This window comes from Coenobita brevimanus, chromosome 25 (assembly GCF_032717465.1).
Source record: "Coenobita brevimanus isolate Jiangsu-jjx chromosome 25, ASM3271746v2, whole genome shotgun sequence".
NCBI lineage: Eukaryota > Metazoa > Arthropoda > Malacostraca > Decapoda > Coenobitidae > Coenobita > Coenobita brevimanus.
Window position 1 is genome coordinate 9,550,455 of NC_136978.1, and position 23,493 is coordinate 9,573,947.

General features: G+C 40.2%; 1 protein-coding gene across 1 annotated transcript in view; it reads right to left on the reverse strand.

Moving 5' to 3' along the window:
* Nucleotides 1-821: 821 nt before the first annotated feature.
* The window catches only part of LOC145393774 (ubiquitin-protein ligase E3B), a 91,254-nt gene continuing 68,582 nt past the window's right edge, over nt 822-23,493 (reverse strand). The window contains exons 18-20 of the mRNA XM_080267823.1: nt 21,987-22,086; nt 18,227-18,434; nt 822-849 (exon numbers count right to left, since the gene is read on the reverse strand). Of these exons, the coding sequence (XP_080123949.1) occupies nt 18,250-18,434; nt 21,987-22,086 (285 nt within the window). The 3' untranslated portion in view covers nt 822-849; nt 18,227-18,249. The remainder of the gene's footprint in view (nt 850-18,226; nt 18,435-21,986; nt 22,087-23,493) is intronic.

Genomic DNA, 23,493 nt, shown 5'->3' on the forward strand with positions numbered 1-23,493 from the left:
GGAATAATTAGTAATAATGAACATTATTCATTTTGTTCAGTGTGGGTTACGCAAAGCATTTCATGTTATGATTTCCTTTCATCCATCCATCCATCATCCAGTCCTGTGTTGCTCCATGAGGAGCGTAGGAGCCTGGCGCTTGGCAAGTCGGTCCTGACATTTAAGATGAGAGTGACCAGCCTCACTCACCCCAGAGTGGCATTACATGAGCAATAAACCCCAACCATTCCTTGGATATAAACCTGCACTGGCTCAATCCAATTGGAGTGCCTTAATTAGATTTATTTACTGATATTATAACAGTGTCTAGTATTAGGAAGTAATATATTCATTCCAGCTTCCTAATATTCTGGCATTTCTTTATTCATCACACAGTGTGTCTTATTTGGTCCTATTATGCAATAAATGTTTTGTAAGATTAGTGTAATGAAGCACTTAACTTCAGATACTAAATAGCTTCCTAGGCAGGCCCTGTCTTAAGTACTGGATAAATTCTAAAGTATAAAGTTTTTACATACATCTGCTACTGTAATTTGGGGGAAACTGATATCTCAGCTCCATGGATAAGTGTATAATTATTAGGAAATTTATCTTAAAATAAATAAGTAATAAATATATAAACCAATTAATCAATCAGTCAATCAGTTCACAAGTAAAACTTTGACTGCCTGTACTCTTTTCCACTATCACTACAAACTTTAATATATGATTGTTGTCAATGGGTACACAAAAGGAATAAACACTGTACCCTGTTTTAATTAAACCTACATCCGCCCCTGAGGCTAACTTCAAAAGGCCAGAGTGGGGGAAGATGGGAGAGGCCCACTTCCTGCAGTGGCATGTCCAAGACTGATGAAGGTAATGAAAATTGTGATTACATGTTGCACAAATATCAATGCTGCATAATGTACTTTTATTTAAAAATTATATATTGCCATTATAATGAATGCCAGATGAACACACTGCACAACAGCTGAGATGTGTTTTGGTATTACAATTCATTGGAATCCTACCAGGCATGAGTGATTGTGTGGAAGAACCAACTTATACATACATTAACAGTCTGTACAAAAAAAGTGTGTCAAGCAGTTTCCAAATATACATAAATTACTTCATACTGACTGTGCTTATCATGGCAGAACTACTATTAAGGATAATACTGTCCACAGCAATTCCTAGGGTGTCCAGACTTTACTATACACGTACATACAGTACACTCAATACAAATGCATCTAAACACTGCACTGTTCAATAATGAATGATATTTATTTATGGTCAGCCAACAGCATACCCAGCTAGCATTTGAAATTGCTCCATTTAGTAAACTTATTTAGATTTTAATACGTGATAGCTGCAGCAATATTCATAAAGAACAATACAAACCTTTACAGGTAGAGAATTCCCTAAATTAATAAAACTGTCTAGCAGCAGCATGAACAAAATACCCAAGTACTTTCCAAAGTTTGGGAAACCTTTCCAATACTCATTCTTTACAACTATTAACAGTAATATAAGAAAAGAATTACAATACCAATTAATAAACTGATGATTTTACATCGTGTACACACACGATATGAAACTAGCAAAAATCCAGAGTGGTAACCATAATATATTTCAGAGGTTTGAATACCATATTCTTTTAGAATCTCATATACTACCAGAATTTCATAAACAAAATGCCATGCCTGTGTGAGAAAGCATAAGATGAAGTGACATGACTACTGTGATGTACACATATCTAATAAAAAATGCTATGCAGAGCCAGGTAATAGTATCACAGATGTAAACACAGTCACAATTCATATTCTTCATGAACTGTCTATTTTAGTACACTACTAGTATTTCCAGTGTGTGTGTGTATACAGTAAAAATCCATTACTCTGACAACCAATAATCCGATTATCCCAATACTCCAAATTTTTTGGAGTGGTGCCGAAATCCCCCTAGCGGCGAGGATTAGAAGCCAGTGGGGAGGATGGTACTCACCTGCCATTTTCATTTTATACTTGTGCCCACTCTTACACTCTTCCGATAATTCCACTCGATTTTTGGACCAATATGTGACTAGAACAAAGCGGCAGCTGCTCCCACACCTTCTACTAGTCATGGTGGAAAGAAAACTGCTAAACAAAAGCATGTGACACTAACAATAAGGGATAAACCCAAGGTGATAACAAGAGTCAAGCGCGGTGAAAAAAGTCAAAGGATAAGGGTTGACTTTAACACTGGCGCCTCAACAATCTCAAAAATTATGGCAGCTAAAGACGATCTGATGAAGTTTGAGGGGGATGGGCAGTCAATGATTGCTGGTCAGGTTATAAAAATTATGAAAAGGCCAAAATTTGAAAAACTGGATGAAGCAGTGTAAAAGTGGTTTACAGCTAACCATGCTTAGGGCAAGCTTATATCAGGTTTAGTGATCGTCGAGAAAGCTAAGCAGTATTGCAAGGATATGGAAATAGACAGTGATATAAGATTCTCTGACGGAATATTAAGCTTTGGCATGGGATCCTGGTGATTGATGTCGCTGTGGAGAAAAATTCAGTAGATCATGAGGCAGCAGCTAGCTACGGCAGGTCCCTCCCAGTGGTCCAAAAAAAAACAATAGTTCGAAAGATCCTCGGTCCCCTGCCATTCAGATTGCAGGACTTATACTGTATACAGGCAGACCCCAAGATACGATACCTCAGCATAGTGATGTAGGTAGATATACCACCCTACCCCGCCGAACAATGGCCAAACCTCGGTATAATGAAGGGTTTTGTTTTTTTAAACCAGTTTTGATGATCTTTTAGACTTAAATTTTGTGTTTAGGTTGATTTATAAACTGTTTTTAGACTTTGATTAATGTGTTTTAGTCATAGGTGGGGTGAACATTGTCATTCTGTGGTACAGTTTCCAGTTTGGTTTCTTCCACTTATTTTTTATGATTTCCAGATTTTATTTTTGGGTTTAGGTGGGTTATGAACTGCTTTTAGGCTTAGTTCACCTTGTTTTAAAGCTATCTGAGGGTTTAGGTGAACTAGAAACTTATTTTTGGACTCATTTAGGTGGGTTTAGGACTTGGTTGGGGTGGAAACCCAAGGCTCAAAAACGTATCTCTTTTACTTTACGTGTTAAATCTACCTCAAGATACGATACCCCTTCTGGCGATAGGTTTTTGCTTAAACAATTCCATTGTTAAACTGGGATATGCCTGTACGTATCGATCTGTCTAACTATATATCTATATCTATGTACAGTATACATACACTGTACCGGTATATATTTACACACTACACATACCATATATATATATATATATATATATATATATATATAAAACAGTATACTGTACTGTATATATATATATATGTATATTAAAAATCCTGTAATCCGAATCGCAGGGGACCGAGGGTCTCTTGGACTAGTGTTTTTTTTTTCTATTGGGGGGGACCTTTGAATACACTAGAAATATGTACATGATCACTAAATAATGATTCAAAATGATATAGGTTATTGTTTTATTCACTGGAAATGCACAGACGTGTAGATGAATAGTTGAAGACAGGTACATCCAAGTCCAAGTCCAAGCCAGATAAATCCCATGATTAAAAAAAAAAAAAAGAGAGAGAGAGAGAGAGAGAGAGAGAGGAAAATTCAAAATCTCTTGCCTTGAAAAATTTGGAGTATTGGGATATTTGGATTATTGGTGGTCGGACTGGAGGACTTTTACTGTATGTATGTACAGTATGTATGTATGTATGTATGTGTGTATATATAAATATATATATATATATATATATATATATAGGTGCCAAAATCTGGTTATATGGTTACCATGCAGTGTGGTAACTATATAACCAGATTTTGGCACCTGGTGGTTTAGTGAGTAATTGTGGCGCTCCAATTGGATTGAGCCGGTGAAGGTTTATATCCAAGGGATGGTTGGGGTTTACTGCTCATGTAATGCCACTCAGGGATGAGTGAGGCTGGTCACTCTCAACTTAAATGTCAAGACCAACTTGCCTAGCCCCGGGCTCTTACGCTCCTCATGGGGCAATGTAGGATTGGATGAAAGAATGAATGAATGAATATATATATATATATATATATATATATATATATACACACATACATACATACTGCCAGACGCTTTAATCCTGCAAGGGGTGGCCGCAAATGAGTCACCTTCATGTCACCTGGTCCTTTACCATTTCACTGCCCTGCTCCCAGCTCACACCCCTCTCACTCATATCCCTCTCCATTCCATCCCTCCACCTCATCCTTGACCTCCCCCTCCCTCTCCCCCCCCCCTCAACCTCACTCACATATACTCTCCTCATTAGTCTCTCATTCTCCATCCTCTCCACATGGTCAAACCACCTCAATGTATTTCTCCTGATGCTTTCCATCTATCTACCTACCTAAAGACAGATAGATAGATACACAGATGGACATACAAACAGACAAACAGATAGATCCATCCATCCATCAATCATCCAATGCTATGTTGCCCCATGAGGAGCGTAGCAGCCGGAGGATAGGCAAGTTGGTCATGACATTTAAGATGAGTGTGAACAGCCTCACTCATCCCTGAGTGGCATTACGTGCACAATAAACCCCTACCACCCCTTGGATATAAACCAACACAGGCTTAATCCAACTGAAGCTTCTTAATTACCCACTAAACTACCAGGCACCATAATTTGGTTATATGGTTACCATCCAGAGTAGTAAATGGTTTCCTGGGGTATAGGAAACCATTTGACTTGTTACTCAGTGCACAGTCACCCACAGGCATAAGGAAGAGGAAAGAGTGAAGAAGACAGAAGAATGAATGTAAAGTCACCTGCAGGAAGAAGGAAGAGGAAAGAATGAAGGAAAGAAAGCCAGAAGAGGAAGAATGGAAGAGAGGAACGGGCAGACACCCAAAGCAGTACAAAATAGCTTCAAAAAAATTCCCAACAATTTCATGAGCTTTCTCATGGTGTTTTCAGAATTTCAATACGACCAATAATATTTGATTAAATTGCCAAAAACTAAAAAAAAATAGCTCATGGCAATGCAGGGAGGTAAGAGGTGGGGAGGCCAGACAGGCAGTGCACAAAGCAGGGGTAGGGGAGGGTGGGGGGATGGGGAGGGAGACACGCATGGTAGCGCCGAGTGTGGAGGGGCATGGAGGAAGGATGCGGGGGGAGAAAGTGAGGGGGGGGGGGGCAGGGGGACTCTGTTTGGTGAGGATGTGGACAGGCATTTTTGCTCTGCTGGTGGGTTAGGGTCTGTATTACTTGCTCACAGCTGGTACATTCCCAGTGATCTAGGTGGGTGGGGGAATTTGACCATTCAGTGAAGAGACGGACAGCCATTTCTGCTCATATATATATATATATATATATATATATCATCATCATCATCATCCAATCCTACATCTCCCCATGAGAAGTGTAGGAGCCCAGGGCTAGGCAAGTTGGTCCTGACATTTAAGATGAGAGTGACCAGCCTCACTCATCCCTGAGTGGCATTACGTGAGCAATATACCCCCAACCATCCCTTGGATATAAACCTTCACCGGCTCAATCTGACTGGGGGTGGACGATGGTGTAACGGTAGCACACTTGCCTCGCAAGCGAGAGTTCCTGGGTTCGATTCCCGGGTCGACCACAAGATCTTTAGGCACGGTCTCCTTTGCCCTAGCCTGTTCGTACCTAGAACTAAAAATAGGTACCCGGAAGTAAAATCGACGGTTGCGTGTCGTATTCCGGGGGAATATATGGGAGCTTACTTTCCTTGTCTGTTCACCATTCTTGTATGTTTGTGTTGTCACCTGCCCAGCGCAACTGCCCAAAATAACTGCCCACGCATGTTGGGTTAAGCCCCGACGCCTATTCCTTCAACTAAAATTCACTTCCTCACCAACTGATTCTTCCCCTGTCCCCCTCCTTCCTTCTGACTTGGTGGTAGTAACCCCAGATTTGTTTTGGGAGCTTACTTTCCTTGTCTGTTCACCACCAATCTGACTGGAGCACCATAATTACTCACTAAACCACCAGGCACCAAAATTTGGTTACATGGTTACCACCCAGCGCAGTAAATGGTTTCCTGGTGTACAGGAAACCATTTGGCTTGTCACTCAGAGTCACTCACAGGCAGTAGGATGAGGAAAGAATGAAGGAAAGGAAGATAGATGAGGGAGTGTAAAGTCACCCATAGGCAGTAGCATGAATATACATACATATACACAGATATATACCATCCATCCATCCATCATCCAATCCTACGTTGCCCCGTGAGGAGCGCAGAAGCCCGGGGCTAGGCAGTTGGTCCTGACATTTAAGATGAGTGACCAACCTCACTCATCCCTGAGTGGCATTATGTAAGCAATAAACCCCAACCACCCCTTGGATATAAACCTTCACCGGCTCAATCCAATTGGAGCACAATAATTACCCACTAAACCACCAGGTGCCAAAATTTGGTTATATGGTTACCACCCAGCGTAGTAAATGGTTTCCTAGTGTACAGGAAACCATTTGGTTTGTCACTCAGTGTAGAGTCACCCACAGGCAGAAGGAAGACGAAAGAATGAAGGAATGAAAGACAGAAGAGGGAGTGTAAAGTCAACCGTAGGCAGAAGGATGAGGAAAGAATGCATATTATATATATATGTATAGATAGATAGATATACTGTATATATATTTACAATGTAATAGTAACTACTGGCTACAAATCACTTCTCATACTACATTACAGTATTACACTGCATAATAAACATGTATTAACTTGATAGCTACAATACTAAAGAAACTTCATTGCTAAATACTTGTCTAATAAGAACACAGGAGGAAAGTCCTTAATTATATTTACCAATGACACATAAATAACTGTTTCTAACTTCAAAATGTTTCAAACAAATTCAGATCACCTCTCCTCCACTCATATATTCATCAGACTTTATTAAAAAAGTATTTTACAGTGCTTAAAGGGCTTCTTTTATTCATCCATCCATTCACCAATCATCCAACTATTTTTGCCCCTTCACGGGTGCAGGGATCCAGGCTAAACTATTCAGTCTAGACATTTAATGCAGAAATGACTAGACCCTGTCCCCTGAGATACATAATGTGAACAATGAACCCGAACCACCTCTCAGATTTAAAACCCTTATGGTTTACAAGCAGTCAGTACCGCAACCCACTACATCACCATCCAAAGTAGGAAACGGCTAAATACATGTCAAACTTTACAACAAAGATGCACAAATTCTATGGCACACAAAGATTAAAACACTTCTACAGAAAAGTAAATGGAATTCTGAATAAACAACACTAATAATTCTATACATAAGAGAAATCTTTAATATAAAATGAATGTTTAAAGCTGTATTACACTGAGGCATCACAGTGTCAAATAAAATACAAGTTTCAGAGACAGTCAACATATTCTTATGCATACCATACTTTTTCCAGTTACAGCCTTATAAAATTTTACATATCATTTATTTTCAACCTCATTTTCATCCTCATCCACACATATGATATATATCATACTTATCATTCACCCTCCTCATTACTCAACCCTTTGTCTATGATGAGCTGCCATGACATGAATATAATGAGCCACTGTATGATCAAATAACACAAAGCTCTTTATTCTTAGCTAAATGTTCACTGTAATAGTTTATGATATTTTAGGTATGCTAGGTTTCTCCCGAGCAAAGCAAAATGCTTGACATAAAATGTAATGCAAAGTATGTAATTCACAAAGTGTTTTACATTACTTAGCTCTCTCAGCCACCAGGTTTGTTTGGAAAGCACAACAGCTTCAAACTAAACCTAAACCAAAGTACAGGAAAGTCTGTCACATAATTACAGGCAGTCCCTGTTGTAAGTCAGGGACGTGTTCCAAAATATCTCATCCTCTTTCATACAAACAGTACTGCAAACTGGGTGTGGCAAATCATCTCCGTAGGTAGAAATGGAAATTTGATGGTCAATTCTTCTATGACTTACTATGAATTTAACAGCAAGAGAGAGAGAGAGACAGACAGACAGACAGATTGTATTTCCCACCAAATGATGCACACTTTTCACCTAAAAAATTTGCTTTAAAAAAATGAAAAAAATCACCCTGCACATTGTATCTTGGAGGTCATGGTTTCGGGTAGGCCTACAGATTGTGGTGACTGGTATCAAGACCAACAATCAGAAGAAATCACTAAATGGCCTTATTACTTATTAATATAGATTTCAATAATAAAGACCTAGAAGAGTGTCCATTATCATAAATGCATCATAAATAAACAGTGAACAAAACATTCTGTGGGTTAGACATACACATGGACAGTGGTGGGCAGCGCAAACGAAGAAGGACCTTGCGCAAGCGAAATGTGCAATCCACAATTCACTACCTTGCGCAAACGCAAGTTGCACAATCTGACAAATATTTAGCTTGTGCAATGTCGCAAAGCGCAAGCGCAAATCATTTGCATATATTTGTGGGAATTACTGTAAAATATTGAGATAATTAAATAAAATAGCATACTTACTTTTATTTATTATTTTCTATTATTTGTAATCTGCGCAAGTGAGCAATCTAATATTTAGCTTGCGCAATGACGCTAAGCACTAGCGCAACGTTGCTAAGCGCTAGTGCAAACCATTTGCATATATTTGTGGGAATTACTGTAAAATATTGAGATTTAAATAAATTAGCATACCTACTTTTATTTATTATTATTCTATCTATCTATCTATTGCCAGACGCCTCGATCCCGTAAGGGGTGGCCACTGGACACAAACAAGCAACAAATCGCCTCCATGTCACCTTGTCCCCTGCCATTTCACTGCCCTCCTCCCAGCTCACAACCCCCACTCTCATATACTTCTCCACTCCATCCCTCCATCTCATTCTTCGCCTCCCCCTCCCGCTCCCCCCCTCCACCTCACACGCATACACTCTCCTCGTTAGTCTCTCACTCTCCATCCTCTCCATATGACCAAACCACCTCAGCGTGTTTCTCCTGACACTTCCTATCACATCCACATCCACACCACAACAATCCTTCACTTCCTCATATGTCAGTCTGTCTCTCCATGTAACTCCACATGCTCCTCTCAAATAACTCATTTATTTCCACAGCTCTCACTCTTGACTTCTGTCCCTCCAACAAGGTCAAAGCTTCACTTCCATACATTAGAGCTGGTATCACAATACTGTCATGTAGTAACTTTTTCACTCATGGAAGTTCAAACAGAGGAGTGAGCGGGCTGCAAAGCGGAGGGAGTCGGGACAGGGAAACAAAAGCTGTCATGTTGCCAGTTTTACTTTTATCTGCATTTTCACATGACGTTTTATTTAATAATTCAATACAGAAATACAATAGCATGTGTAATTCTTTACAAAAATAATTAAAACATATTATTTAAATCAAATATCCATAGCCTAATAAATTATTAGGCTGTGGATATTTGATTTAAATAATATGTTTTAATGATTTTTGTAAGGAATTGCATATGCTACTCTTAATAAATAATGTATTTTTAATTTATTATTATTTACTACTAATAATAATTTAAAAAATATTAAAATACATTATCTCTGTTGAAGCATTTTAAGAAATGCTACTACCCTCCGTTCCTCCCGCCAGAACCCTCGTGAGCCACCCGAGCCTCTCCCATCCCTTGTCCAGACATACAGGTATCTCCCAAAACCACGTGTCCCTTGGATTGCGCAGTGCGCAATCCACGGGACAGGTGCGCAAGGCAGGTGCGAAAGCGCAATATTGCTCACGGTCTCATGCAGTGCGCAATGCGCAAACAATATTTACCAGAGCCCAGCGGCGCACAATTGCACTTTGCGCAAGTGTTTGCACACCTGCTCAGCACTGCACATGAAGCATGAAGTAATGCATCACATTAACCACATCTGTAAGTTGTAAACAAAACTTAGTCGACTGCCTACCAGTGAATGCACAGTAGAGGTGAAAGATTTGTATATTTGTGTATTTAAATTATACTTTAATGTAAAATTGTTTTCCTTCACAAATTGATGCGTTTTAAATATGAATAATTAGTATTCCTAAATATCCCTTGCCATATCATGAGTGCCTCTAATATGCTGGTGCGCATTATATGGCGGGAAATAAGGAATGGTAGGTATGTGTGTACATCTGTCTATCTATATACTGTATGTGTGTGTATATATGTGTGTGTATATATATATATATATATATATATATATATATATATACAAAAACCATTAAAAACCAAGGCGTAGCCATTGTTCACTATTTTTCTGTTTACCTTTTCAAGTTTTCGTACACACTGTTTGACACTGTGATTCAGGTTGTAGATAATATGTCCCAGATCCATGTCATCACTAGCTGTATTTTATTTATTTATTTATTTTTTTTTAATTGGATGTTTTGTGTATCCTTACACATCATCAGCAACAGTAAAGATAGATACAATACACTATAAAACATATGACATATACAACATATACCTATACGATACATATACAGATATGACATGTACTGTACAACATCAACTGATGTAAGTGTACAGTTAAAAGTGTATGGATAAAAGAGACAAACCTTATAGGTGTAGTTAGCTATGAGCTACAGTTAAAAGTGTATGGATAAAAGAGACAAACCTTATAGGTGTAGTCAGCTATGAGCTACAGTTAAAAGTGTATGGATAAAAGAGACACACCGTATAAGTGTAGTAAGCTGAGCTACGTGGTTGATTGCGAAGGTTGTATGAGTGAGTGGGTGTCTGTGGCTGTGCAGTGTTGCCAGTTGTGTTACTGTGTGTGGGATGGTCATTGGCAACTGTCACTGCTTGTGATAGGGTCTTTGTGTGTTTGAACAATTTACGGGTAGGTCTTCGTGTAAGGATACACAAAACGTCCTATGAATAAAATAAATAAATAAATAAATACAGCTAGTGATGACATGGATCTGGGACATACTATCTACAACCTGAATCATAGTGTCAAATAGTGTGTATGAAAACTCAAAAAGATAAACAGAAAAATAAGGAACAATGGCTATGCCTTTGTCTTCAATGATTTTTGTATAAAGGAAAACATTCTGCCTAAATATACTAATATACTAATATATATATATATATATATAAGTAATCCCTTTAATATCCGAACGCCCAATATCCGAACATCCCCAATAACTGGACATAATCATCCCAGGATCCAGTATTCCCAAAATGGGCCAAAAACCGCAAAAAATTTGGAAAAAATCTGACTTTTTTCCCACCCGTAATTTGAAATTGCGACTTGGAGCCAAACAGCTGTTACACCATGGTCCCTTCACCCCTTCCTTCCTCCCCCCTCCCCTGTCAGGGTTGCCATTTGGTATTTTTCTTTACCAAGTGTGGGCCAATTTGGTAATGAAAAATTCGTTTGGTAATGAATCAGAATAATGCATTACCAAATGGATTTTTCACATGTATGAGGATACACAGGATGGAGATGGTGGATTGTTTGCTCTCTCTGATTAATTTGGTAGCCTATAGAGCATGATAATAATCAACATGCTGTTAATTATAAGAAGAGTGATTACATGCATTTCCACTTGTGTATATAATTAGTGAGGAATAGATGCTAGCTTTATGAATTTGGTAATGAAAATGAAAAATGGTAATGAAAATTGAGGAGTTTGGTAATGTGGCCATTGCGATCTGGCAATTCAGTTACCCTGCCATCATCAACAGTCACAGCCTAAATCCGATCGAGAGCAGATGCTTATAGCAGTGCAAGCCACAGGTGCTTGTTTTTTGTGAATAAACAGTGAATAAACTGCAATATCTCGCCACTAGAACACACGGGAATTTACAGTGTTGTGCAGTGTTAAGAAATTAGAATTTAGAGTGCAGAGGATTAACTGTGGACTGCAAACTGGCGGTTCAAATGAGTCCAGAAGCCAGGGACTTGTAAGTACCCAGAATGTTTAATATTGTATAAACTCACCTCTAAAACCTCATTTTATGGTTCTTTTGCATTTATTTCAGTCTTTTATGTCCCTTATTGGTGTGATTTGGGTCTTAAATAGGTGCTATGCATGTCCAGAGGGAGCTGTATAGGTGTTTTTCTGAGTTAGGGTCCATAAGTACAAGTCCATAAGCTGGGGCCCAATATCCGGACAGGACCACTATCCGGACCTGCCTATGGCTCTATTATGTCGGATATTGGAGGGATTACTGTATATATATATATATATATATATATATATATATATATACTGTAACTCGTATTTCAAATACAAAGATGCACAAGAATATGCATGGTATAGAGGGAACGGGGATCGTGTTGAAAGAAGACTGATTGATTACGTGCTTTGTAGAGAGGTCACTGCTGGGAATGGTTGCTGATACGAGGGCCGTGAAAGGACGATGTGGAGATCTGTCAGATCATATGATTGTGGTATGCAAGATCAAGCTGAAAGGAGTGAGGTGGACCAGGAGAGAGAGGAGCAGTCAGGTAGAAAGACTGAAAGTTGAGAAGCTGAGGATCAAAGAAATGGCAGCTGAACACAGGACCAAACTACAGGAGGAGTTAGAATCAGTGAATTGGAATGAAATGGATATGGACAGCCTGTAGAATGCATATAGGGATTGCTTAGTTAGAAATTCTAAAGTGATGTGTGGTGTGGCAAGAGCAACAACAAAGAAAGGTATGGCATGGTGGGATGATGAGGTTAAGAAAGCAGTGGAGGAAAAGAGGAAGCAGTGGCTACAGTGGTTACAGGACAGGGGTTCCATTGAAATATGAACTGAACATACTGAGAGCAAGAAGCATGTAAAGAGACTAGTGAAGAGGACAAAGGAGGAGGTTAATGATGATCTAGAAAGAAAAATCAATGCAAACTACTCTGAAAATAGGAAGTTATTCTGGAAAGAGGTGCAGAAATGTAGAAGTGAAAGTGAAAACAAATGTGATGGTGTGAAGGATGTAAGTGATAGATTATTAACCCATGGGGATGAAATAAGGACCAGATGGAAAGAACATTTTGAAAGCCTGACAAATGGGAACAGAGACAGCAGAGCGGCTGTAAACATAACTGGTTTTGGGGGTGTGCAGAGAAGGAATTAAGTGCCAGGAGATGTGACACTCACACAGGTGAAGAGCACTGTGAAGCAGCTGAAAAATGGGAAAGCAGCTGGGGTTGATGAGGTGAATGCAGAGATGAATATGTGTAGGGGTGAGAGCAGAATGAAGTGCTTCTTGGAGATTTGTAAGAAAGCATTGATGAGTGTAACTGTGTCAGCAGAGCGGAAAAAGGCTGTGACTGTACCCCTGTACAAAAATAAAGGGGAGCGAAGTGAGTGCAAGAATTATCGTGGCATAAGTTTACAGAGTGTGGTAGGGAAGGTATATGGAAGAATTATTATAGAGAAAGTAAGAAAGATGTCAGAAGTCCTAGTGAGTGATGAACAGGGTGGCTTTAGGGGTGGCAGAGGATGTGTGGATCAAATATTTGCAGTGAGACAGATAGCGGAGAAGGCTTAAGGTATTTATGGCATTCATGGATCTGGAAAAAAGCATACGACAAAGTGGACAGAGAAGGATTGCGGAAAGTTTTGTGCTTGTACGGTGTAGATGGTGAGCTGCTAGGTGCCATCAAGAGATTTTATGATGGTAGTTAAGCATGTGTAAGGATTAACAAGCATCTATGTGAATGGTTCAAAATCGGTGTGGGTATGTGACAAGGTTGTGTGATGTCCCTGTGGTTGTTCAATATATATATGGATGGGGTGATCAGAGAAGTAAAAACACGAGTAATGGAGAGGGGGATGGTGTTGATAATGAATGGAATATCTCAAATTTGTTTTATGCTGATGATGCAGAATGACTTGAAAATACTGGACAAGACTTGCTAGACTAGACAAGAACTTGGTAGACCAGTGCAGAGTTTTGATGAAGTCTGTGAGCGTCATGTCTTGAGAGTAAATGAGGAAAAGAATAAAGTGATGGTTATTGAGAATGAAGGTGATTCCCAGTGCGATGGTACAATGAATGGAGAGAGACTGGAAGTGGTGAGAGAGTTCAAATACCTAGGTAAAGTGATAGAAAAGAGAGGAAAATGTGCAAAAGAAGTGGAAAGTAGTGACACAAGGAAGGAAAGTAGCTGGTGCAATGAAGGCCTTGATAAGAAACAGAGGCTTAAGTGTTGCAGCTGCATGAGGCTTACATGAAGGAGTGTTAGTGCCAATTTTAACATAGGGATGTGAGACTATGATGTGGCATGAAAATGAAAAGTCAAGAGTGAGAGCAATAGAGATGGGACTGCTGAAGAATGTATGTGGGATACTGAGGGTGGACAGGATACAAAATACTGTAATGTGATTTATGAAAGATATGGAGTGAGGAAGTCAGTGGACACCAGAATCAAAGAGAGTGTACTGAGATGGTATGGGCATGTGGAGAGAATGGAAAACAATAGAGTGGTGAAAAAGGTATATCTGAGTGAATCTGAAGAAGGGAAGAGGCGAGGTAGGCCAAGAAGGTGAAGATATATAATGGATGAGTGTGTGAGGATGAAAGGTATGGAAGTCGGTGAGGCTAGGGAACTGACAAGAGATCAAGCTGGCTGGATGAATATTGTGAGAAGTGCACAATCTAGGATTTGGCACCCCATTTTAACGTGACAGAGTCCGGATTGACTCTGTCAGATACGTTTACATGAAGCTACAGAACGTGGTGAATGTTTCTGGCATATGTGATAGAGCCAGGATTCCGGGAGGCTTGAATGATGAGTGAATGGAAGCGTGGCCCACTGGATTGGGCAAACTTGGGCTGTCTGGACATTGCTACTCCCCACCCTGCCCTAGCGTGGGAAAGGAGGTCTGGATGATGATGATACTGTATATACACACGATATACACAACCCTCTTTTAATAAATTTCGGTTTTAATGACCACCTTGAACTGGCCGAATGTTGTGTTAATTTAACAAATTTTCATTTGGTAAAAGGATGGATGTGCGGGAAACACTGACCAGTGTGGCATTCCAACACGCACACACGTGCGCGCACTCCTCCACATCCCACAGAATATCCCATCAGCCTCTGGGTGATCCGCATCGCAAGGAGCCATAAACTGAGCATTTATTGAGAAAAAGAGCCAATTAGACCTAGCTGTATGTTACTGTGTACGACTGTACAGCTGAACGACGCTCTAATGACTTTGTTCAGTAAAAGCCACGTCGCTTGGGAAATTACCAAATAGCATGGTGTTCATCTTTAATGTCAAGGGTTTGGTACCACATAGTTCATTATATCAAGGGTGTAGTGTATATATATGTATATATAAAAATAAATCGATAGACAGATAAATAGAGAGACAGACAGACAGATAGATAAACAGATAGACAGACAGACAGACAGACTGACAGACAGATAGACTGATACTGTAGATACATACAAAAACTTGATGCACAACAAGGACTTACTGCATTACAAGATCAACAATTAACTTACATCAATATGCTCACTTTACACTGTCCCATGTTTTCTAGGTATAATTAAGGCCTCAGTTTCACCAGTTTAACCCATACCATCTGATGACACCAATTCTGCTTCACTTTTATCATCACCAGATAATATGTGCTTCAGTTTACAGGAGACTTTTTGAGCTGGAGGGGTTACATAATATTATAACATATCCCCATTGAACCCAAGTCATAACTGCCTCTCTCTACACAATAAATCACTATGTGATTGTCGTATAACGGGGCCCAATTGTATCTTGTTTTCATTCATCATCCAATCCCTTTTTGTTCTATTAGAAGTTTTGCAGCCCAGAGTCAGGTTACTCAGTCCTGACATTTACAGGAAGGGTGACCAGCAACACTCACCCTGAGTGGTATTAAGTGTGCAATGAACTCCAACCAACCCCTACAAGCTCAATCCAGATGGATGTCTTAACTGACTAAACCACCTGGCATCAACACGATGAAATTTAAGTCAAACACATCTCTACCACACCAAACCTGAATCAGTCCTTGTTCAGAGTCACAGTAGATCCTCACTATAACGGACCCTGGTATAGAAGATATTGGATTTGTCGGACGCCACGACGCCCACCGAACTTTCATTGGCTGTAATGAACGATGTCTGTTAAATGAGGTGCAATGGGATGCAATATGTGTTTCCTACCCTCTTTATTCCAACCTGGCCTGACATTGCTTTCTCCCCATCGTGACAGTAGAGTTGTAATAACAGATTAGTGTAGTACTGTACTAGTCATGAAGAAGTGCTATGACAAGGATGAGAAATGATCTGCAAAAGAGCAAAATTATGGGCCAAATTGGGGATCATGTTTACATTTTTAGTACTAGAATATGCTACTGTACTCATTTATTTTCAAACATGTGCTTGAATCCCAACTCAGAGGGTAACCCTATTTTCAAACGTGCTTGAAATCCCAACTCAGGGGGCGACCCTCAGATATAACGGCCTATCAGCTTTAATGGACCTAACTTCCCCCAGTTAGTCTATTATAGCAAAAGCCTAGTGTATTTTACAATGTTGCTTCATTATTTAGTTGCTGACGAAGTAAAAACTGTTCTCCACATTAAGTTGCTCACGAATCACTACCGAATTTTTCTGAAGTCAGGACTGAGTGTTTTCTTCATAATTTAACTCTTCAGTCTTTACTCAAAATCATATTAACTTAATCCATAATGCCTCATGACATATTTTTCTGTTATATGCTTGATATTTCCATATGATATTATCCAAACTCAAGAGGTTTGAGACAACATTCATTATCCCCTGCAATACAAAAAGGTTTCCTAAGTTGAGAGAAACTGTCCATGGGTAGAAGGATTTTAAAACTACGTCACCACAGTTTAGGAACTGTCCATAGGTAGCAAGATTTTAAAACTACATCACCACAGCTTATGCTTACATTCAAAGACCATTAACCATGCCAGAAATGTCAGCCCTTTCACTCAATGGCAGTTCTCCATGTGTTGCCATCTTGAACTAGTTTCATGCTCACTCCCCATGCCCAGAGGTCTCCACACAGGACCTCAACCCATGTCTTCCTCAATCTGCCTCTGGGCACTCATCCCTTCACATCAACATCTGTGAAGTGGTTAAGTGAGGTCTGACTGTACAGTGAATTACTTCCTTTATTCTGGTGGTCTGTCAGTAACTAGATTTCACATATTCCAAACTATGGGACAACTTAACTACAACTTAACCTTCAAACCAGACTTAATTTCTTACTTTAATCTTGGTACCAACAGACAACTTCCTTTTTTCTCAGTTTAGGGGAGACCTCTCACTGTAAGAGGATTAGCGAAAGTTATGAGTAGCCTGTGTCAGACCTCTATATTCCTGATGGAACAATACTGAATTGGATGATGAATATCTATCTCCTTAAGTTCAAACAGTCTCCACTAAGTTCAATAAAATAAACTTGCAGTGGCAAATACAGGAGTTACCATCAAACTAAAGATGTTAAGATTAAGATTCATATGTAGTTTCTAAGTTCCCTAAACATAAAACGGTTAAAGCCAATCCCATATTATTGTACCCCCTTTGATGTGTTTAGGCACAAAGTTGCCACAGCCCAATAAATTTACAGGTAATGATCTACTTCCCTTGATAACATTACAAGATCATAAAACCCTGACACTTCTTGGGGACTGAACCTATGCACATGTCAAGGTCATCATTCTGACTGGGGCATTATAATCACCAGCAACATATGACTATCATGAAGTCTCAAAACCCAACATACACTTTTAAAAATTCTGAACTTCAGCACCATCAAAGATCTGGTTATTCTCACAGTCCTAATAACATTTTCATCCAAACAACTATCATGACCAGGTAGGTGCTTTGCTTCAAACCACTGGTCACATGGAAGAATTCAAAACTCTCACTTCTTCAACAGACAAAAATCTTTTACTGCATCCTCTAAAAGCATTTACTGCACTGAATAATTCATGTTATACTGATCACTGCATTTTTCATGAGATGAGAAAATAACTTTACAGTATATTCTCATCATTCATGAATGCATCATGTTATATACATGTAATATTATAATGCAATTCAATATGCAGGAATGAAACCATAGTATTAATAAACTTTTTTCCACTTAACTCTTTCTTATGGAATCTCCCCCCAAATAAGAAAAAGAAGTAAAAGGTCCGTTTAAGAAACTTGATCCTACATATTTATCATCTGTACAATATAAAACATTTGTACACAAACCTTTTATGAAAAATATTTAAAGCTTATGACAGCTCAAATCCAGTATTGCTGGTAATGGCATACCGGAGTTTGTCTCTGAGAGTGCTTTTCCGTTGGTAGTTTGGCAATTTCAGTAAGTTGAAGCAAGTCGATGATGTTGGTAGTCGATTGACAGGATCTCGTTTCCTAATTGCAAAGAAGCCACGAATGACACTGCCAATGGTATCCCCTGAAGGAAGAAGGAGCACCAAGGCATTATTTTCATCATCAACATCCTGACCTCTTTTTCATACTAAGGATAGGGTAAGGTAGGGCCCAGAAAAACAAGGAAAAGAAAGAGAAAGCAAACAAGAAGCAGAAGTATCAATAGCATGCTCAGCAAAATGGGCCAGACATGCATTTACTCACCATTCAAAACTCCCAAAATCATGGTTCAAGCTCACAGATCTTGCTATGAAACAGTAGTGAGAGTATCTGTAATGGCCAGTCCCATATCAACCCTTGTGAGGTGTGGAGGCCTATGGTTAGGATGATTTGGCCCAGAGCATTTAAAGGAACTAATAATGGAAATGACAAGAGCACTGCTGCACATTACTGGAGTTGGTGATGTGCAAATTAGGAATGTCATACTCTGGAACATGACAACTGCAGAAATGAAGAATGCTGCGAAGAGACTGAAGAATGGGATGAATGGGAAGGGAGCAGGTGTTGATGAAATAAACAGAGATGACAACATGTAGTGGAGAACAAAATGTGATATTTGTGAAAATTTAAAGGTCGGGACGAACTTGCCTAACCCTGGGCTACTATGCTCCTCATGGGGCAACACAGGATTAGATGGTGATGATGATGACGATAAAAGAACACCCCTATTAAAAAATATAATTATAACAATAATAATAATATTAATAATAATAATAATACCTGCACAGAGTTACACTGTGTTGTTTTGTATGACAGAGACTGGCTCATTTTGCTGCAGATGTGTATGTCTGAGCTGGTGTTCCATCTCCAATCATGGCTTATTTGCTGGGTTATTGAGGAAGACCACAGTAGCAGCAGTAAACACATACAAACACACTAAAAATCAAAACCTATCTGATAACTCACTAACACCCTGGTTAAGTTACTGAGGAACATTTAATGTACATTCTCTACAGTTGAGGAGATGGAAGGAGCACTTTGAGGATTTGTTGAATGTAGAGAGTGAGAGCAGTGTGAGTATAAGTGGTTGGGGAATGGCTGGGAGAAGAAGAGATGAGAGGAGGGAGGAAGAGATCAGTAGGTCGGAAGTAGTGGAAGCGATGAAGAAGATTAAGCTGGGAAAGGCCCCAGGAATTGATGGTGTGTGGTGAAATGCTTAGGTATGGGGGTGAGATTGTTGTGGAGTGGATATGGAAGTTGTGTAGATTGGCTTGGGAAGAGGGAAGGGTTCCAGAGGACTGGAAATTAGGTATAATTGTTCCTCTGTACAAAGGAAAAGGGGAGAGAGAAGTATGTGGTAACCATAGGGGTATTTGCCTTCTTAGTGTGACTGGTAAAATATATGGCAGAATACTCATTGATAGGGTTAGGCATATGACAGAGGAGCTAGTTGGAGAAGAACAAGGGGGATTTAGGAAGGGAAAAGGGTGTGTAGATCAGATATTTGTTCTAAGATGTTTAGTGGAGAAGTGTCTAGAGAAGGGAAGAAAAGTGTATGCTGCCTTCATGGACTTGGAGAAAGCTTATGACAGAATAGATAGGCAAGGTATGTGGAAGGTATTAAGAATATATGGAGTGGAGGGGAAATTGTTGAGTGCTGTGAAGAGTATGTACGAGGGAGCTAGGGCTACGGTGCGAGTGGATGGTGAGCTGAGTGAGTTCTTTGATCTCAATATGGGACTGAAACAGGGGTGTGTGATGTCTCCATGGCTGTTTAATATATATATGGATGGGGTTGTAAAGGAGGTGCAAGGTAGGGCAGTGGATGTGGGGGTGGCCCTAATGAATGAGGGTGAGATTTGGAAGCTTCCGGTGTTGCTGTTTGCTGATGATACAGTATTGTTGAGTGAAGATGAATGGGAGTTGCAAGGTTTGGTGAATGAATTTGGGACAGTGTGTAGGAGGAGGAAGCTGAAAGTTAATGTAAACAAAAGTAAAGTTATGGTGTTTGAGAGGAATGAAGTAACAGAGTGTGCAGTGAGGTTGGATGGTGAGGATACGGAGAATGTGAGTGCATTCAAGTACTTGGGTAGTGTGATGAGTAAGGATGGAACTTTGGGGGATGAAGTACGTGAAAGGGTACAGCAGGGAAGAAAGGTTGTTGGTACACTGAAAGCAGTGATGAGAAATAGGGAGGTGAGTATGGAAGTTAAGAAGTCACTGCATGATGGTATTGTGATCCCTACCCTGACGTATGGAAGCGAGGCGTGGACCTTGCAAGAGGGGAACAAGTCAAGAGTGAGAGCAGTGGAAATGAGTTACTTGAGAGGAGCATGTGGAGCGACATGGAGGGACAGGTTGACGAATGAAGAAGTGAAGGAACGTTGTGGGGTAGATGTGGATGTGGTTGAAAAGATTAGGAGAAATACACTGAGGTGGTTTGGACATGTGGAGAGAATGGAGAATGAAAGACTGACTAAGATGGTGTATGTAGGTGAAGTGGAGGGAGGGAGAGGGAGGGGTAGACCGAGGATAAGGTGGAGGGATGGAGTTGAGAGGTATATGAGGGAGGGGGGGGTGAGTTGAGGGGAGGGGAGTCAAATGGTGGGTGACAGAGTGACTTGGAGGCGTTTTGTCTGCGGCCACCCTTTGCAGGATTAGGGCGTCGGGCTATAGATAGATAGATAGATAGACTCTACAGTTAATTCTGATAACAATGTCCTTCATGAATTCTTTACCAATTAAGTTAAAAACAAAAAATTACACCTCCCAAAGATAACAAATGGTGGTGACCATTACCCACTCACTTGATCTAGTGCTGCCTACCTCTTCTTTCATTTTTATCATCTTTTTTCCGTGTCTGCTCTCCTCTCTTCCTATTTCTCCCAACTTTTCCTTCCCTTCTATTTCTCTTCTTTTGCCTTCAGATGACTCTGCATTATGTAACAAGCCTAATGGTTTGCTGTAACCCAAGAAACCACTTACAATGCTGGGTGGTAACCATATAAGCAACTAGTGGGGTGATGTGGAGACTTAGAGAGCCCCAGTTAACTGGGTGGAGAGACAGAAATGTGGTGTCCATCTAGGAACCAAACCTCCATACTCTGCCTTGCTGCAGTGAGGCATTTTCTGCTGCAAGGTAACACCAGTTAACTGCAAGGGACAGCCCTGCAGGGGTGGCTGTTTGCCTGCAGTTGATGGATCTGCTCAACCAGACATACGTGGATTACTCAACATCATCCCAAGTTTCCCCTTCCCCCTCCCCCAAATACAAAGCAACTTTTAATATTTTTCCTCTTTTTCTGTACATAATATTTTAACATTACAAACAGAACTGAAAAAACTACCCCATCGTAACTGTGAGCCATTATTATCTTTTCTGATGCCCTGCTCCCTCCTGAGACCCCCACTATAGGCTGGCTACAACAAAACTGACTCCAGGCTACAGCAATCTGCCCTTACAACAGCTCCCTCTCTCTCTGTAAGTCTCTTTACTTCACCACTACATGTACTGTCCCACTGTCATCTTTTCAACTTGCAGTTTTCCTCATCACACTGTAACCTCAACTTTGCTGTCACAGATAGAACTAATACCTTACCATCAGTGCATATCCCACTTTGCCAAAACAATACTTACCAGTGTCTTCATCATCACCAACTTCAACACAACGAATGGAAAATGGTGGTTCTAAATTCGTAAAGCCTAGTAGTGGTGGCTTGGAGCAACTGGTCACAAACTGGAAGAACAGTATTGTACACATTAAATACAGCATAGTATTACTATCATGTAGCTGATATACAGATACACATATATATTACACAGTACACCCCTGCTTTAACAGACCTCAATAGACCAGACATCGGATTTAATGGACACTTTGAAGACCACCGAACTTCCATTGGCTATAACAAACAATGTCTGTTAAATGGGGCACAATGTATCACGATACATCTGCTTCCAACCCTTTTTACTCCAACCTGGCCAGAAATTGCCCTATCCCCATCAAGATTGCCGAGTTGTAATAACAAGCTACATGCTCCAGTCCAAAGTCCTCTACCCAGGGGCAACGCCTTAGCCCTTCAGGGATACTTGGCGTAAAACCAAATTATTATATTTTTTATTTTTTTTAGTAATACTGTACGAGACATGAAGAAGTGCTATGACAAGGATGTGTAATAAGCTGCAATAGGGTGAAATTATGGGATCTATCTATCTATCTATAGCCCGACGCCCTAATCCCGCAAAGGGTGGCCGCAGACAAAACGCCTCCAAGTCACTCTGTCACCCACCATTTGACTACCCTCCCCCCAACTCACCCCCCCCTCCCTCATATACCTCTCAACTCCATCCCTCCACCTCATCCTCGGTCTACCCCTCCCTCTCCCTCCCTCCACCTCACCTACATACACCCTCTTAGTCAGTCTTTCATTCTCCATTCTCTTCACATGTCCAAACCACCTCAGTGTATTTCTCCTAATCTTTTCAACCACATCCACATCTACCCCACAACGTTCCTTCATTTCTTCATTCGTCATTTATGGGATAAATTAGTGTAAAATGGGTATGGTTTTCATTTTTAGTGACAGAATATGCTATTCAACTCATTTAATTTCAAACACGTACCTAAAATCCCACCTCGGGGGGAGGGGGGGTTTATCTGATATAATGGACTATCGTCTTGATATGATCAAGCTTCCCCCCAATTAGTCCATTAAAGTGAGGGTCTGGTCTGTGTGTGTGTGTGTGTGTGTGTGTGTGTGTGTGTGTGTGTGTGTGTGTGTGTGTGTGTGTGTGTGTGTGTGTGTGTGTGTGTGTGAACAAAAACAGCAAGCCCAACACATGAGGCCTGGGGTGGTCATTGCTTACAATATTGTTTTAGTCTCAACAATAAAATGCAATAATTTCTTGCTGCAATGTGTTGATAGTTATATATTTTTACATGTCCTAGTGTTTTAAGTGTTTAACATCCACTCACTCTATGTAGCGCTGCTCTCGGGTGTCTGCCCTTTCCTCCATCTTTCATTCCTTCAATCCTCTTCTATCTTTCTTTCCTTCAGTCTTTCTTCGTCCTTCCACCTACGGGTGACTTTACGCTCCCTCTTCTGTCTTTCTTTCCTCTTCCTTCTGCCTGTTGGTGACTCTA